Source organism: Ambystoma mexicanum, chromosome 5p (genome assembly GCF_040938575.1).
Source record: "Ambystoma mexicanum isolate Mex_15411 chromosome 5p, UKY_AmexF1_1, whole genome shotgun sequence".
NCBI lineage: Eukaryota > Metazoa > Chordata > Amphibia > Caudata > Ambystomatidae > Ambystoma > Ambystoma mexicanum.
This window is the reverse complement of record NC_090930.1, coordinates 844,238,668-844,258,120: the sequence shown is the minus strand read 5'-3', so window position 1 is coordinate 844,258,120 and position 19,453 is coordinate 844,238,668. Positions and strand designations below refer to the sequence as shown.

The 19,453-nt window shown below is 46.5% G+C and overlaps 1 protein-coding gene across 1 annotated transcript in view; it reads right to left on the bottom strand.

The window, feature by feature from the left end:
* Positions 1-19,453, bottom strand: part of NME8 (NME/NM23 family member 8) — a 2,398,321-nt gene that overhangs the window by 1,935,979 nt on the left and 442,889 nt on the right. Inside the window, exon 7 of the mRNA XM_069613833.1 lies at positions 6,395-6,511. Coding sequence (XP_069469934.1) covers positions 6,395-6,511 — 117 coding nt within the window. The remainder of the gene's footprint in view (positions 1-6,394; positions 6,512-19,453) is intronic.

The following is a 19,453-nucleotide window of genomic DNA, read 5'->3' as shown; positions in this document are numbered from 1 at the left end:
GACCTTAATCTTCGGCTGCTATCTAGGGAGGGTGTACCCTTTGGCCCTCAGAATTAGCAGCAGATGCAGACATTTTTTTCGAGAAACAAGGCCTCACGAATTGCTGATGCTGAAGGGGAAAACTGACGGTTATAGACTGGGGGCATATACTTGGAGAAATGGAGCCCAAAAAGCCTGCCTGGATTATTGCTTTGTTTCTAAAAGTGTTTGAGTTAAGGTAGTGAGGTTTGAGGTTCAAAATTACCCTTGATTTGCTAGCCATCACCCTGCTCTGCTCCCCCCCCCCCAGTGCAGGCCACTAATAAAATGCCTAGGGTAGGTTTAGCGTGGGGAAAGAATCAATTAAAAATCAACCCTAGAGAAGTGGTCAAAATACCAGAGCTCTTTATAGAAACCATTAGGGACGATCCTGATATGTTGGAATATTCGTGGATCTTGAGGGATTTTAATCAAGTCCAAGATAAGGCTGGGAAAACCCTTATAACTCCCAGACATGCATACGACCATGAGGTAGTAAAGGCCAGAACAGCCCTGCAAATAGATATTAAAATGTTGCAGAGGGAGAAAGGTTCTGATGTAAATGAGAAAGTAAGGTTACGCAGACAAAAATATAAAAACTGGGTTAAGGCTAACAAAGCGCGGCCTCTGCGGAAGGACTCAAAATACATGTTGGGAGCTGTCTGTAGAAGGAACACGAGACAAATTTGGGACTTGATTAATAACGGGCGGACATTTAGAGAGATTAAAATGATGGACCAGGTCACAGAAGAGAGATGGGTGGAACTCTTCTCTCTTTTTCAAAGGGAAAAAAAGCTTAGAGGCGGAGAGCAGCATAGAGGGAAGGAGTTGGTCTTTTGACTTCGATGTCGCTGAGGCCAGAGAGATGCTGTCAAAGCTCAGTTCATCTAGGCTTAAGGCCCGAACGGCCTCTCAAATTTTGTGCTGAAGTTGAATATCGACACTTGGGCTAAACTGGTGGTGGCTCTGTTGAAACAAGTGATGACCACCAAACAGGTGCCTTTATCTTGGCTGGAGACCATTGTGGTCCCGATATTCAAGATGGGCGATAGAAGCGATCCGAAGAACTTCCACCCTATCGCCCTTCTTGACTCTCTGGGGAAGTTGTTTTCATCTATAATTCTTCAAGATCTTTATGCATGGGCGATAAAGAGCGTCCGACTAGACCCCCGCCAGTCTGGCTTTGTAAAAAGGGTCTTTGAATCTGTTTGTCCTCAATCTGCTGAAACAGGGCGCTATAGACTCGAAAACTTGTATCTATATGGCCTTTATCGACCTCAAGCAGGCATTTGATCGGGTCGACAGGCAATGCCTCTTGATAAAACTAAAGAGCTGGCATTGTCCAGCTGGGATAATTGAGGGTATAGAAAGTCTCTATTCAGGCATATCGATCCAAATCAGGATAACTACCAATGGGTCCCTGTCGAGGAAGATACTTTTTTGTGGGCTAAAGCAGAGGTGCACCTTGGCTCCCCTCTTATTTAGTCTGTAGCTCTCGGACTTGGGAATTTCACAGGGGGTGATTCGAGCCTTCCCCCATGGTTAAACAACCAGACAGTGCCCTGGGTTCTATACTCCGAGGACATCATGTTTTTGGACCAAACGCCTATTGGCCTACAGCGTCGAATTGAGGCATTTAAACACTACTTGGCGGAGAATGGAATGACAATAAATGTCAATAAATCAAAGGTCCTTGTTATGTCCTCAGTGGGTAGGAAACAGAGGGAGACTTTTCGGTGGACGGTGGAAGAGCAAAAACTGTAGGTGGTTGAATCTATTGTCTACCTAGGAATTGTGATTAACAAAAATGTGAATGATAAAGGCCATTACACATTGCTGAGGGACAAATTAAAAAACTAACTACAAAGTGGTGTGCCATTTCTAAGCTTTATTGCCGCTTTTCGCTGCTACCGGTGATCACCTTTTACAAACAGCAGGTGATGCAAGAACTCACATATGGCGCCAAAGCTATCCTAAACCTCACATGGGAAGTGTGGGCATTGTTGGGGAGCTACCTTTGGTGCAAAGTGTTGAGGTTACCAAGATCGCTGCCAGTCGCAGTGATAGCCATGAATTACGCTTACAGTCCATGACCTTGATGGTGCAGTAGAAATCTATATCGCTCTATCGCAAATGTTCATTAGAAGAGGGGTCTGAAAGTCAAGGAAGAAACTGGGTGTGGAAGGGTGGTTATCAGATATGCAGGTCTTGTCGAACTTTGATAAAGCTATGCTCATTCGGCAAGGTAGAGAAGAGCGCTATTTTCGGCTTTGGGGACCCTTTAATGACCTATATGGCTAATGGCCGGGCTCCAAACCTTGGTGGATAATCCCTCACATGGTTTGGGGATACCTTCTGGTGATGGGGAGCTGTTTGTTGTGTGTTTTTGTTTCTTGTTGTTTTGTCTTATTGTTTGAGTGTCAGGGTTCTTTGTTCAAATTGTAATTGTTATTCGCAAATATCATTGATATTCAGGTGTTCTGTATTTTTTATTTATCTCTGAAGTTCTTATAGATATTGCAATTTGAACTTGATGCGATGTACAGAAGATTGCTATTTGTTTTGTTAAAATTTAAAATAAAGTGATAAAAAAAAGAAAAAAAAAGAAGAGGGGGTGCCCCCCTTCGCAATTCTGAGGCCTCAGAGGGCGGAGGGGAGGGTGATTAAAGAATGGAGAACAAAAATGGGGGCGAGGCTGCTGTACCATGAAATTGATCCAAGGACCCTGGTGGCCAATCCAACTAAAGTCGAAGAACTTCTGGAAAAGTCGGATTGGATAGAGCCTATTGAAGCTAAGGGGGGAGATGCTCTGAGAGATGGACTGTGGAAAGAGAAAAAGGGGCTTAATGACCGACCAAGGTATCTTCAGAAATGTCCATCAGCCCATTACAGAGATCTCTTGCTAAGATGTTGGTTGAACATCATGCCCACAAAGGAGGTTTTATTAAGAAGGCATCAAATACAGGAGGATAATGCTCGCTGTCAATATTGCTTAGAGAAGGACCAGGTAGCATCCCTAGCACATTTAATAACAAGGTGTCTGGCTCTATTCAATTTAAGGTCACACTATATAGGAGAACAATTGGGAAAAATGGCCTCACTGACAATAGAGGACTGGTGGGAACTGGTGCTAGTGGATGAAAGGGTGGGCATGGTTCTAGCAGCAATGAAATTCGTGAAGAGAATTTTTAGAGAAGAATAATGAATTTATGGGCAATGACTGTAACCCATGATTAACCTTATTAATAGGAATGGATTTGGAAAGTTGCTTTGTTTGCTTTTAAGTATTTTAATTGTGTGGTGATTTTGTTTAGTGATGGAAAGGATGGAACTGTTAAAGGTTTCTATTTTACTTCCTATATTTTTGTTTGAAACCAATAAAACTTTTTAAAAAAATACTAATGTTTGCTTACAGCATAGCACATGCAATGAAACTATACAAAAACATACCCAAGCTGGAATTGCCAATATATGCCAGTATCCCCATGCAAGAAAATACTCCAGTAAAAAGTCCATGCTCCTACAAGAAAATGTATGTGAACGGACACCATCATCATAGTCCAGTCTGCTCCTGTTGTAGTTTAAAATCGGGAGGCGGCAAGTAGGCATGATCTCCAAAACAAATATGTATTGTCTCTTCTGTTTCAAAAGACCTAAGCATTCCCTAACCATCTGATACTAAGCCCCTGAAGTTAAAAATGAGTGCTCATCAGGGTATCAAGATGGTTAAACACAAATGACGTTCTCTGTCCAGAAATCCTGTTCTGACCTACTTTCTGTCCCTATTGTTCAAAAGAAAAATTCAAAGAGCATAGCATACATTTGGGCCTTGTCCATGGAAAAGGGATGGTTACTGGCTTCTGACCACCCTCCCTGTGTCTCTTAACCATAAACGTTTCCCTATGTTCAGAGTCCTCAATCTCTTGCCCACCCTAGGGCTTCTTGGTTGTCAACCTGCACCATGCTTGTTTCAGTCTCTGTCTCCACTCTGGTTTTCTTGGTGCCCTGCCCACAATGGGGCTTGTTTCAGTCTCCCCAACCCCTCTCAGGTTCCTTGGTACTCTTCCCACACTTAGTCTCTCTCCCCATTCTGGGCCTCTTGAGTTTTTCACCCACACTGTGGTTTCATTTTTTCCCCAATCTGGTGCTTGTCTGCTTTCCCCCAAAACTGGGGTGTCTTTTGGTTTCTCGCCCCAGTCTGGGACTTTGCTCAGTTTCTCTCTCCCCCTAACCCCCCCCGGGTTTCTTTTAGTTTCCTTACCCCCTCTGGGGCTCCTCATGGTTTCCTTCTCCACTCTTTTCCACAAAGGGGTGTCTCTCACTGGCCTTGCCTCTTCCTCCCATTCCTAAGAAGCTGCTGCGTATATATATTTGATGAGCAGTGCTCCTTGGAGGGGTTATGTAGGCTGACTGACCCTCATCTCGCCGTGGGGATGCTTATGCGACTCCTCAACTGGGCTCTGCAGTGGTAGGCGTCTCCTCCTTGTTCCCGCTTGCTCTGTGTGGGTGCTTGTTGGCCGTTCTACCTCAGGGTTCTGCCTCAGCCTGCTGAGGCACTTCATTCTCCCTTAGGCTGCCACTTTCCTGGTACAACACCATGTCTGGCTTTCTGTCTCTCCGAGCGTCTCTCTCGCGGTCTCTCTACAGTGTGAGCTGCAGCATAATTAAACTCTCCAGCCTGCGCAGATACTCATTCCTGATTGGTTCTGTGCCTGACGTGCCTCCAGGAGGCGGGTCTTTCTGCCGTTATGCTGTCTTCCTTTTGTCCGTGGTGGTGTAGGAGGCTGGTCTGGCGTGCTCAGTTTTGGTGGCTGTTTTCCCTAAAAGGGGTCAAATGAAGTTTGTGTCAGAAGCCAGGTCAGCCATGTAAAACGGGTGCTTATGATTATTACAACAGCCAGTCGTTGTAAAATGTGTTCTCACACACCTGAGTTCCTGCATATCCCATAAAGGTACTAGTCTCTGGGGAAAGAAGATGGTGGCTTAAGTCTTTCTGTGAGGTTCCTCTGTCCCCTAAGGCGTAGTTACCTCCAGAAGGATCCTACTTAGCCTGTCCCATAGGGTTGTTAAACATGGAGGGCTCACCTCCCTAATCTCAAAGGAGTTGGCTCCCCCCTTGGGGAGAGGTGATATACTCCCTGGATTCATTACACCACATAAAAGCAGTCATGTTTGCATTACCCTTGATTCCCAGTAAAAAATGAAAGGTCACTATAAGAGCATATGGTCAGACTGGTGCCACCAATATAGGCCAGTCTAGTCATGTGATAACACTTATCATGTTTGCTTTATCTTTGATTCCCAGTTTAAAATGTCATGCTGCAGTAAAATAAACATGCTTTAGCTGCCACTCCACAAATGGACCGTCCACCCTTACAGTTAAGAGGCCCGCACCCCGCAGACATGCATTCATACACCCATTCATTTCTCTCATTCACTAGTGCACACATACAACATACACTCTCACTTTCACTTTGGCGCACTTACAGAAAAAAGCGCTGGTATTCATGCATACATACATAAATACATATATACAGAAATACATCCTTACATAAATATATTTATTTTCTTACCTTTAGCCCCGATCTGGACTCTCCCTGCCACGATGGCACTCCGGCTCCCATGCAGGTTGCAACAGGGATCCAGAAGCAGAGAGAGCTTCCTGGTTCCTCAGGGCATGTGCGGCGGGGTGCCCCTATAATTCTGCCCAGGGGGCATAAATGTGCAGGGAGGCGAGGGAACGCCCTGTCGCCACATTTAGGCCTGCAGTTCCCCAGCTGACATCATCAATGGGTCCTGCAAGGATGGGGAAGCAAAACATTGTTTCCCTTTGACAGTTAAAGCCAGACGAGGAACACACCCTCAGCAGCTTGCAGAAGCTGTGAGAGCTCTTAGTCATCACAGGTGGGGCTTTGACTCATTATGATGAGCCGCCCCTGAAGCTAAGGATAGGAGTCCTCCCATCAAGGTTAAAAGTTAGCAGGTGCCTCTACATTGTATATTCTGTCTTGTCGTCCCCCGTTTACGGTCCGTAGTTGGGCTGATTAGTGGAACTTGTGAAGTGGCAATAGGATTGAGCTTTAGTAATGTCAAAAGTGGTTGGACAGTGGGATATAGCAAGTCTATTCCGTAGTGCATTTATCCACTTGACAAGGCAAATGTGGTTTGGTATTGTATTCACGGTCCTCTTGGCGTTTATAGTAAAAACACATATTCGGGTAAAATCACGAAATGGTAATGGTTAAACATAAAAAAGCAGCAATCCATCAGTGGTAAGCATATGTTAAATCAATGACCAAAGGAAATGTAACTTGAAAATGATTATTCAGAGTCCATATCACCTGCAAATTAAATCAGAGATGGTTTTTCGTTTTACCTCAGAACGCTGCCTTTCGCCTGCCAAAGCTTGTTTCTCTTTTTCTACACGGTCAGTTATTGTTCTGCTAAGTACAGGTGCATTTGCACCTTTTACACGAGAAACAACTTTACCCTTCTGCAACACAAAACAAACCTTTTAAAAACATGACATTTCCTCAAACAATTTAAAAACATTACTTTACATTTATAAACATTTTAGCACCTTTTGAAATCACGTTTTCAATTTCTATTTTCACAGTGATATACAACTGAACCAGGTTGTCTTTCATTAATTCACATAAACGGGCAGCTCTTATTCTCTTACATATTTCAATTACTTCACATATCTATTTCGTTGGTTTAGGTCTGTTTGACCGAAAAAAAGTGACGTTCTCCAATTTGCCAGACATTTTTTGGGGGAGATCCCCTACCCCTCCACCACCCCCCTCCATTCTCCCCCTACCTTAACCCATTCCCTTACCCCACCCCACTCCACATATATATTTTATTTAATTTTACCGAAATTCTCCCAAAAAACGACCAAACAAATGTGTCCTACGATCAAGTATGCTAATACCATTTCGTTTACATCTCAGGAAAGCTAATCAAAGTGCGAGGAACAAGGGATGTTGTACACGGTTTTTGCCGAATCGAAGAATCAAAATACGGTTCATTCTAATTCAGAGGATGGACAATGTTCTTTTTATCCTAGTGATGTTATTTGTCCAAATATTGTTTGCTCGGAGCAAATTTCGTCTCTCTGATGCTGTAATTACTAACGACTTTCTGATATCTTAGTTAACATTATAATTATTTTTTTGTATGCCGTTTTAAAATGACCCTGTAACCTATTTTTTTATGTAGACCTTAGCAATCATCTGTTTTCCATCAAAAGCAAAACCGACAGTTTACTAGGAGAGTCTTTCTGAAGAGTGCAAGCAACATTTGTTACTTAAATATCAAAGTCTCAAAATGTAAGAGCTTTTCCGTTTCAGCAGCAAACTACAGCTAACAAATCAATATAATTGATTTGCGCAATATAAAACAACTACATTCCTCCATCCTTGTTACAGATTTGGGGGGTAATTCATAGAATTCAGCGCAGAAGCAACGTACGCGGGAAGCGCAGAGAGGGAGCGTGCACCAGCGTGCGCCAGCCGTGTGCGCTAAACAGCATTCTGGCGCACAGCGTATTCATGGATTTCCCAAGCCATTTGGAGCCGTGGCGCAGCGAACATCCCGCAGCACCAGTTACGCCCCCAAGGATGCCCCTTGCGCAAGGAAAAGCCATCGAAATCCCCAATATGGCGCAAAGGGCGCGATAACCCTGGACCAGCTGACAGGGCCGCTACACTGTAATTGCGTGAAAAAGTATGGGTACCCCGCTAGCGGCAGACTAAACGCGTTAAAATATACTCGCGCACCCCCTTGAATATGTGTACCCCGCTCGCAACAGCCAAAACGTGTGAAAATGTTCTTGCGCACCCCCTTGAATACACGTACCCCGCTCGTGACAGCCAAAACATGTGGAAATCGATTTGCGCACCCCCTTCAATACACGGACTCCGCCTGCGCCAGGCAAATTGCATGGAAAAGGTCCCCACTGTGGTGTGGGCTGCCTGTGGGTCATGGTCAGGGGTGATGGGCTAGCTGTGGGTCATGGCCAAGGGTGATGGGCTACCTGCGGGGCATTGCCAGGGATCGTGGGCTGCCTGCAGGTCATGGTCTGGGGTGATGGGATGCCTGAGGGTCATGGTCTGGGGTGATGCGCTGCTGCGGGGCATGGTCAGGGCTCATGGGCTGCCTGCGGGTCATGGTCTGGGGTGATGGGCTGCCTGCGGGGCATGCCCAGGGGTGATGGGCTGCCTGCGAGGCATGGTCTGGGGCGATGGGCTGCCTGCAGGTCATGGTCTGGGTTAATGGGCTGCCTGCAGGGCATGGCCAGGGGTGATAGGCTGCCTGCGGGTCTTGGTCTGGGGTGATGGGCTGTCTGAGGGGCATGGCCAGGGGTGATGGGCTGCCTGCGGGGCATGGTCTGGGGTGATGGGCTGCCTGCGGGGCATGCCCAGGGATGATGGGCTGCCTGCAGGTCATGGTCTGGGGTGATGGGCTGCCTGCGGGGCAGGGCCAGGGGTCATGGGCTGCCTGCGGGTTATGGTCTGGGGTCATGGCCTGCCTGCGGGGCATGACCAGGGCTGATGGGCTGCTTGCGGGGCATGGTCTGCAGGGATGGGCTGCCTGCGGGGCATGCCCAGGGGTGATGGGCTGCCTGCGGGGCATGCCCAGGGGTGATGGGCTGCCTGCGGGTCATGGTCTGGGGTGATGGGCTGCCTGCGGGTCATGGTCTGGGGTGATGGGCTGCCTGCGGGGCATGGCCAGGGGTCATGAGCTGCCTGCGGGTTATGGTCTGGGGTCATGGCCTGCCTGCGGGGCATGACCAGGGCTGATGGGCTGCCTGCAGGGCATGGTCTGGGGTGATGGGCTGCCTGCGGGGCATGCCCAGGGGTGATGGGCTGCCTGCAGGGCATGGTCTGGGGTGATGGGCTGCTTGCGGGGCATGGGGAAGGGGGATGGGCTGCTTGCGCGTATTCCAGGGGTGTGCATATTCCGTGGGTGCGCGGGGAGTTTTACACGCGATCGACCTGGTGCGAGCGGGGTACGTGTATCCCGAGGGTGTTTGCGGGGAGTTCTACATGCGATAGGTCTGGCGCGTGCGGGGTACGTGTAATCTGGGGGTGCGCGGGGAGTTTTACATGCAATTGGCCTGGCGCGAGCGCGGAACGCGTATTCCGGGGGTGCGCGTGGAGTTTTACACGTGACTGGCCTGGCACGAGTGGGGTATGCATATTCCGGGGGTCGTGTGAAGTTTTACACGTGATCGGCCTGGGCCGAGCGGGGTATGCGTATTCCGGGGGTGCGTAGGGAGTTTTACACACGATCAGCCTGGCGCGAGTGGGGTACGTGTATTCCGGGGGGTGCGCAGGGAATTTGACACACGATTTGGCAGTGTGGGACCTCCCGGATGTGCCCCTCCCCATGCCCCGCAGGCAGCCCACACCGCAGGGGAAACACCTACAACCCATCCCCATGCCCTGCAGGTAGCCGATCACCCCAGACCATGCCCCGCAGGCAGCCCATCCACCCTCACCATGCCCCGGAAGGCAGGCCACATGTCACCATGCACTTGGGAGCCCCAACACATGTCCCCCGACCCCACCCCCAGTGAGTGCAACCTGCCAGCAGGCCCCGACACATGCCCCCCCACCCCACCCCAATTAACAGGCACCTGCCAGCAGGCCCCGACTCATGTCCCCCCGCCCCACCCCCAGTGAGGGCAACCTGCCAGCAGGCCCGACACATGTCCCCCCCCACACCACTCCAATTAACAGGCACAGGCCCTGAATCATGTCCCACCAAACACCACGTCATAACTATACAGACCCAATACCCTAATGCCAACCCAAATCCCACTCCCTCAAATACCCAATGATCCACGGCACCCACTCCCTAGTAAATTACCCATTTCATGATACTCTGAAAAGAACCAGAATGCCCATCAACAAATGTCCTACAGAGCCACACAGTGGCAACACATGACTGAGCCAACGCTCATGGAGACATGCGCAAAATAAATCATATGACACCACACCAATAATGTAGAATAATGAAATGTATTAAAAAATAAATCAAAATGACAAAATGAAAAACACACATGCAAATGAAGAAATAATGAATGCAATCTGAAAAAGAAAGTAAAATCCAAGGAAAAATAAAAATCCAAAACATGAAAAATGAAAAGTGGTCCATTGCCAAAGTCCATAGAAATAAACCCTAAAATGAAAAGCATAAAAAACCATTACTCCATGGGATGACAAAAAAAAGAAAGTATTTACATGTCCAGAACTATTTACAGTGAAAGTCTGAAGGGTCCATGATCCCAAAACAAAAGGAAACCTACCTAAAACCCTATCTAAAATACAACTATATACAAAAAGTGGAAAAAAGTCAGTGGACTCCACATCATAATAAAAACCAAATGAAACCTAAACCTAAATAACTATATACAAAGGCGGTGGGCTAGTCCGACGGCTCACTCATTGATGTCCCAGGCCAGAGCATCATCGAACTCCACTTCAATGTCCCGGAGGCGGGCTTCTTCCCTGGCCTCGAGGTCTCGCAGGGATGCAGCCATGGCCTCCACCAACTACCTGCGAATTGCCTCGAGGCACTCAGCCTGCCTCAACGCCCGGTGCATGGAGTTCTACGCCCTGACCATTGTGAGCCTTGCCCTCTCCACCCCCCGCCGCTCCGCATCTATTTGCTGGCCCAACCGCTGCCACACGGAAGACACTCCCAAACCTGGGTCCTCCTGCCCACCGGCCGATGCCTGCCCCAGGGATGTTGATGGCCCGAGCCATAATCGCTCCCACCCTGAACCTGCTGCTGCCGTGCACGTGCCCTGCCTGTTGATGCCTGCACGTCCTCTTTTGCTGGGGTCCAGTTGGTGGGGTGGCCACCCCTCCTGGACCTCCGACTCCCGACTGTGGCAGGTATGTGTCGTCGACCAGCCTGGCCGCTGGCTCAGGGGTAGCTCCACAGGGGGCCCAGGTGATACTTGGGTGGGAAGATGGCACGGAGGATGACTGGTGTATAGGGGGTTCAGTTGAGGAGGGGGGCGCAAGAAGATCCAGCACACGGATGAACCCAGTGCCGACGACCTGTCCTAGTAGGTCGATGCGGCCAAAGAGGTATTCAAAATGACGTGCTTTGTCCAGACGAGAACCCTGCACGTCATCCCGAATACCACGTTGGTGCAACACCACCCCAGCTAGGACAGGCTCAATCCGGTCACGGATTGTAACGTCTGCAGGGAGAGGAAGGCCAGTTGTTGTTTACGCATCGCCTCCCTGAAAACAGGTCTAGACGGAGGACTCACTGCTGGTGCTGGATGATGCAGTCACAGGATCGGGGACAGGATTACACACAGGCACCTCCGCGTCAGCCTGTGCTGCCTCCTGTCCCTGCCCCTGGACTGCACCACTAGCACCAGTGAAATCCCCCCTTCCAGGCCCGTGTGTGGGGCTTCCACGGCCTCCTCCTCAACCAAACCCCCCACCAACCTGGATGACTCTGTGCCATCTTCCTCCATAGGCCACTGTGGGGGCTCAGCTGCCCCTTCTGCTGCCGAGGAGTCCACCTCCAAACTCCGGCTCTTGGACCTTCCCTCCGCAGCTGCGGCCATGGACGCGGCACCAGACTCCTCACTCCTGGAAGAGATCACTACCTGGGAGGGGAGCTGGGCCTTGCGGCTCCGGCTGGCGGTGGGATCCCTGCCGCTGTGCTCCACAGCAACGTCTCCGCCCTCTTCATCAGGCGATGCTGCAGACAGGGAGAGACAGAACACAGGCATCAGGGCACTGTACAATGGTCTGATACACACATGACAGTTGCACATGAGTGGCAGTGTCAAACCTCACAGATGGCATTACACTCCCCAACACTCATATCATTTTAACCCACACACATGCACAAATTAACAGGAATCGTGCAGCAGGCAGCAACACACCCAGTTGCCCACCCACACCTGCCTCGGGGGTTGCCATGTCAGGCCAAAATCCATCTGGGACCAGTGGCGACCCCCCGGCAGAGAGGCAGAGGGCTGCCAGCTTCACTGCAGGAGAAGTTGGCATCCTGGTGGAGCAAGTCCTGGTGCATTATGATGCCCTCTTCGGACGAGCACGCCTGACAAGGATGGGTGGAAGAGGATCTGGATGAACATTGTGGTTGCCATCAACGCAGAGGGGGTGGCAACCCGTGACCTACCACACATCCATAAGCGCTGGGAGGACTTCCGGTCCAGGACCCTCGGGAAGGGCAGGCGCCTCTTGGACGCAGCGGATGCAGTGGGGTGCCGGGTCCGCCTTAACACCGACCAGATGAGGGTCCTGGAATGCATTCGCCCAGCGCTTCACCTCCAGGTCCTCGAGAGGCAGACCCGTCCGGAGTCAAGCGGTAAGTGTCCATGCATACTCATTGGACGCAGTGCATGTTGAGGTATGCCAGGAGTATGCAGCTTGGACATAAGTCTGGAAAGGCCCATGTATGGATTTGTATGTGCAGGGACATGACCGTGCTGCATGTGAGTACAGTCATGTGTGATGCACAGCTCATCCACCTCCAACTCCCTCAGGGTCAGACGCTTCTTCAAGCAGAGTCAGGGGTAGATCTCTTTCCTCAGCTGGGGCCTGCCTCTGGAACAGCCTCCCGGCCTCTCTCAAACTTGAGCAGGACCACCTCCGGTTCTCGAAGCAACTCAAGACCTTCCTTTTCTCTTCTGCTTTCTTCCCTGCTGAGCCCCTCACTGCTACGCACACTGGTTGCCTGGACGCCCTCTGATCTTCGGGTCCAGGCTCCTGCATGTCCAGTTGCCCTTGCACTGCCTCTGGGCCCCCCTAGTACTTAAGGGTCTGTATCTACAACCCTAGAGTCCCCTTAATCTCTGTGCTTGTGAGCCACTTACCAGCAGCACTTACCAATTTCCTGCACTTTCCCTCCGCCCTCCCTGGCACTTCTCCCCCTCCCTTGCCCCGCACTTGTGCAATATGAATTTCACAAGGCTTAGTAAGATCGTTGTTCTGTCCTCCCTCTGTCCTCCCTGCCTTGTCTTGTCGCGCCTAGAAACACTTGTATACAGGCGCGTTATAAATGACATATCATATCATAGCATCCAACAATCGCCAAAAACTGCATTGGCTGACAGTTCGGAAAATAATTGAATTCAGACTATGATTTACAGGTGTATTCAAGGAACCACAGCTAGGTACCTGACCTAAACAATTAAGGTCTATCAGCCAGTTTGCACTCTGCGCTCCTCTGGCAACAACCTGTTTTTTGTCCCCCCATCCAATTGTCTTTCTCGGGGGGATCAATGTTTTTCCATCAGAGGTCCCCGCTTCCAGCAGAATTGCATAATATATCATCTATTATCCTTTGAAAACGTATTTGTTTCAATGATTAACATGTTCTGTGTTTGCACTCTGATGTGAGCAAAGGACTTTAATATCTGCGCCTAAATGCAGTTTACTACTTGGTTAGGGGAGGATATGTGCGTTATAATGTCCACATTACGCAGATGGTTTTATACTGCCGGGGTGAGGGCTGAGCCTTCTAATCAGCTAGGGTGCACTAAGGATTTTCGATGGCAGTGAGACCAGTTTGCATTCCTGTACGGATCCTATTGGGAACATTGATATGTTTTTTGTACATGATTTTTCATACCCAAGTTTGAGTGTGCTTTTTGTACTGCACATCAATACAACAGTGGACCCCTAAAATGTTAGATGTATCCATGTATGTTAAAGGGTATTTATGCTTGGTATTGTAATACAGGGAGCTATCTGTATGAGCGCAGAGGGCTCTATGCCTTAAGAATGGGTTTTCCCCTTTAATTACCAATATGTGTTATCATACTGATGGAATATTATAATACATTTGTATCTTGGACAACAGAATGTAACAGATTACCAGAATGCCTTTGTGAGACCTTGTAATACAGTGGTGTACTGCTTTCTGGATTATGTTTCAAACTCAACAATGGGTTGAAGTATAGTACATCCTTTTTATAAAAAAAAAAGTGTTGGTATCTTCTAAAAACAAGAAACTCTTTGGGATTAGCAATTTTTTTTAAGGTGTTTGGGTGCTTATCTCCATAGTGTGTTATGCGAATTGACAGCAGGCCAATAACGTTGGATGCTTTTGAGCAATATGTACTGATAGACTTTTGTGTGTTTAACTCCATCTGTTTTAAAGTTATGAAACACGGGGTCTTTGTTTGCTTGGTTCCTCTACTCTGTAGGGAATTTGAGCATTAGTCTTCTTTTTATGGAGCTATAATACAGATTGCCAGGTATGGTGCTTTCTAACATTGTAGATACCACATATGTCAGGTGGTTTTTGGGAGAGGTTACTAAAGGCCTTTTTAGTGAAAGCCTTCTTGCAGTGTGTGTTCCTTTGTTGCAGTGTTGGCTTTGGTCATTTGAGGCCTCTACTCACTATTAGGAGTTCTATTAAAGAGGAATGAAAATTGAATTTCTGCATTCCGGGCAATACCATGCGCAGTGAGCAGGTACCCTTTATCAATTGTGTTTGTTGTGTGTAACAAGCACTGACCAGATTTAATTCCATTAGTGGTGTGATCTTGGTCTGTTTAGATCAATTAACATGGCGGTTTTAAATAGATGACTTCTTCTTTCTCTTGATTTTTCTAGTATTAGAAATCCTGTGACTTGGTTTGTTATGCTATGGATAACAACATAGTCACCTATCAAAAATGTTGCACGTGTGCAGTGAATATCTACTAATTCTTGTATAGGAATAGAAACATGTTTTGCTGATTTTTTACGTACACAAATTGGGGCATCGTAGATTTTGTCTTTTGTCCAATTGTGGGTGAATATAAATTGGTAATGTGTGCATTTTTACGTTTTTTATTATGTATCTTGTGTTTTATGTGGGTTTTATAAGGTTTTATACATTTTGTGTAACACATTTTATATAAAAAATGTGGGAATAAAATCAAATGTTAATTTTGAGCATGCTATTAGATCAATTTTTTCAGGATTTAGCAGTTTAGAAGAATTGGTCACTAGTATTTTTTGAATGCTTCCTTTCTCTTCTTCATAAATGAAATGGAGAGAAAATTTTGACACATGGGAGTTAAGGGAAGCTAAGTGTGAAGAATCCTGCGGATCCCTCACTGAAACCCTGCCTAAAGTGTCATCCCAAGTGACCAGGGGAAGGCAGGCGCTTCCTGATCACAACCCTGAGTGTGTTGTACTGCGGGAGGATCACCTGGGTGGAGACAAGGTCCAGGGTAGTGATGATATTCCATGGGATGAGACACAGTATTTTCCTTGTGACAGGGAGACTCTTACCACTGTGCCAGACAAGGTTTTGGCTTATTGTCATTTTAATGTCTCTCAACCTCCTATTAAATCTAAGGCGGTTAACCCTGAGATTTTCACCAAAGCATACTATACCAAAAGAAAGACTCTTTTTGGTTTCTAAAATTAAATGCACTCCGAAATGCAAAGAGTACACTAGAAGAGATTGTGCAAATATTGTCTTCTCTAAACTATCTTTCTCCAGACAAGTTAAAACCTACAGCCCCTATTTAAAAAAATACTAAGGGAATTAAATCTACCCTTAAAAGAAATCAAGAAGTGGAAAAACCTAACTTTGATGAAACAAACTATATATCCCAGAATCTGAGAGGGACTCAGACGAAGAAGAGGACTGAAGAGGCATGTAGATGTAGAAGTCAGGCAATTAGGCCTAATAGCCAGTGCAAGCATCAGGCAATTGAAACTAATGGCTCACACCTGAAGCCAATTGCCAAACCTGTGAGGCATAAAAGGCCCTAGAAGGAAAGGAGAATAGGAAGAAGCTGGGGCAGGAGTTGGAAGGCTGGCAGTAGTAGTAGATGAGAAGCACAAGTAGCCCTACAGATAAGGGGTGTATCAGCGACTTTTACTCTCTAAAAATAGGCAAATACTCCCACAAAATAAAAACAGGGAGGGACTGAAGAGTGCAGCAGACTCCCAAACAGTGTGGCTTGACCAGAGACACCCATGCTGGAGAAAGGTATGTGCCCCATTTGTGCTCAAAGCAGTAGTAGAGGTCAGGGAAACAAAGTAATCTGCAACCGCAGTGTTCCTGAAGCCGGTGAGTGAAGCTTGGTGTTCAGGTTCACTCAGCAGGGTTTGCCGGTAACTGTATCCAGCGCGAAAGCAACTCACGTATGCTTGAAAGCGAGTAAAAACTGTTCATTGTTCTGAAATCACTTCTTAACAATGGAAATGTAGCACGCACACTAATAGTGAAAGTCGTACTGTTCGCGTGCTATGTAAAGAATCGTTCATTCTTTGCCTGAGGGGTCGCGTGTCCTTAATGAAAAAGGAAACGCTGGTTAAAAATAATTCGGAAAACGTAACATTAACTCCTAAATGAGTTACAAAGGAATACAGCATCAAAGGAAGGTCGTGTGTGGCCAATTGTGTTTCCTGAGAAAAGTCTGAAACCATCTCTGTGAGAATATATGGCAATGCAATCACTTGCAACCCTTTAAGGTTACATATCTCTCTTAAAGAGTGGCTGCTTGTGCCTAATTATGATTTTCCTTTGAAGACTGAACCTTGTAATCCCAAACTGTCATTCTGTATTGCCAGAAGTTGTTGTGCTGACGATGAGAACAAGCATTACCCAAGCCAAGAGGCTAACCCTTTCCATAGTAAAACAAAGCCTGTTTAAACCCATTCACCTACTTTGTAAAGTTGCTAATGGTCCAGTGGCCCCTGATACAAGAGTTACATCATAGTCTAAAGCTGAAAGAGTGGCACTACATATTTTGGGCAATTGTTTGAACAGAGAATATGTGAGTGAAGCTGGGGAAGGGAACTAGGTGCTTGTAAAAGAAGATTAAGGAAGTAACCTGTAATGCTGAAGACTGCTGAAACTCAGAGGAAGTTAGTCTTGGGGCAGAGGCAGGTTATCCTTGTAGCAGTGAGACAGATAGCAGAGGCAAAGAGGTTGCCCTTTTCTTGGAGCATAGAAAGGAAGAGTGCGTTGCCTATCTGTAGAAGTGGAAGTGTCTTGCCTTTATATGCCTTACAATTCTAAAATATAAACCTGCAGCAGAAGTACCTGAACTGTGTGGTGTAAAACTGTTGGTGGATGTTACATTGAAGTTGTTAGGCGTAGTGGTTTGCTATGAGACAAAGGTGACTGTTCTCATAGTAACATTAGTAGAAGGGTGTGCTATTAAGAGGAAAGCAGCAATCCAAAGAAAATCATCCTGATAATTATGCCAAATGTATTGCATAGGTTCTAATTAAGTGTAATGTTGTAGATGAAGAAGTTCCATACCTATTCTTTGAACTGTGGCAAATAATCTTGGCAAGAGGAGATCCAGTATTACCATTGGTGCTATTTTCTTGGCTGGAATTGAAAGTGGATCATTTCAACCAAAACCAGAGAATTGTTACCAGAGGATTTTTGTTTGATGAACTTTTGTTTGAACTTGGTACTCACAAGAACTGGTTCAAGACTTTTCTTTTCCTTTGAACATTTAGAAAGTTGACTTTAAAAACCCTGGGGAAGGGAATTTCCCAGGACAGGTGAAGGTCATCCAGATATTGTCCAATTATTGTTTAAAATATTAGGATGTTTTATTATTTGCTTTGAATGATTTGTTGTTTAGTGTGAGGGCCAATTTACCTATGTTAGGAGTTGTTCCCTTAGCATTTAGACTAGGCAGGAACTTCTCTGAAAGAGTAGGGCAAGCAAGGCTTATTTTGCAAACCTTTACTTCAATAAAATGTTTCATCTTGAAATACTACAAGCAGTTGTCCACCTTGCATTACTGAAGACTCACATAAGGCTGCATTAAGGGAGACATCCAGACTAAACCTACATGGTTTTCAAATTCTTATTCATTACTTGATTTTTGGGTGCTCAGTCCCAGGTTATTTGCATGTTGTGCCTCACTGACTATACTAGATAGATCATCTAGTGATCACTGCCCGATCAATGCAACATTCAATATTGGGCTTTAACCTCGTAAGCCGGGGATCCACACCAATCTTACAGCCCATATGGCTAGAAAGTTACAAAGATAATTGTCAATAGACATCGGTTTCAACAGTGAGTTCAGCTGGCATTCAGCCAAGCTTCAATGGAGGAGAAATTCTTGCTTCCCCCCATCTTTTGCCACCTTTCTATTTAAGGTTAATGTAATGACATAATGTAATTGCGACTGCGTTAATACTCGTCCTTTTTCCCAGCAAACACAGAGAGGTTTTTTTTGACTTGGATATTCAACAAAAAAAGAAGGGATTGCAGGCATCTTTGAGATGGTTAAAACGAGTGTGTACAAATAGTTGCGGATATGCTAGATAATCAAAGAGAATTCGACAAACCTATTGAAATCGGCTAGAGGCCAGAATGTTTGACAGAAAACAAAAAGACGGTGAAGCCATGCTCCAAATCCTGATAACTAATCATTTGCAGAATTTCTGGTCCATAGTTATTAGTCTGGCCATAGTCCTATTGGGTCTTAATAGCGCCCACCCTCACACTCTGTTTCTGTGCCAATTTCTGATTGTGAATGGTTACTTTCTGTCTCAATTGGAGATATTGAAACCAAGATTAAGAGTGACTTGAGCTCTGGTGCCAGTGGTCTGAACATATTAAGTAATGCTATCCTGAAGATGGACCCGACTTTTTGGGTGGGTATATTGTACATATTATTTATGCACATTGTGCATCTCAAAACGTTGCCATACTCTTGGTGAAAGGCAATTATCATCCCCACATACAAACGTGGCAACAGAGTGAATCCAGTTGGCTATCGTCCCTTCACCCTGCTAGATCCAGAAAGCAAAATATTCACCTCTATGATACTTAGTGAGCTAGAGCATTGGGCGCCCTCCGCTGGAAAACTAAGTAGGATGCAAACTGGCTTCTAGAGGGTATGAGTATAAATGGGTTTATAGTTAATGAACGATGCAGGAGTCTTATGTTGGCCGGGGGGCCCGACTTATATTGCTGCCATTGATCTGCCATTAGCATTAGATACCATGAATCAAAACCTCTTATGGGAAAAACTTAGAAATTGGGGCATATCGAAACACCTGTTAGCTTTGCTAATATCAATTCATGAAGGGTCATCAGTCCTGGTGAGGTTGAATGGGCAGGGTAATCTAACAGAAGAAATCAAGACTTTTCGCTGCCTCCGTCAAGGCTGTGTTTTGGCCCTCTGCATCATCAACCTGTATGGGTGGACCTTGAAGCACACCTAGAGAACGTTGCGGACTGAGGTTAAATTGGATGATCTAATGCAGATGACATCATCTTAGCAGATCAAACTCAAATTGGCCCACAGAGATTAATCAACTGCTTTACTGCGTACACCCAAGTGAATAATTCAGTCATTAATACCAAAAATACTATTATCATTAGATTCGCCACGTGACCATGTAGACCTTACGGATTGACCTGATCGGTAGGCAAAGATAATCTC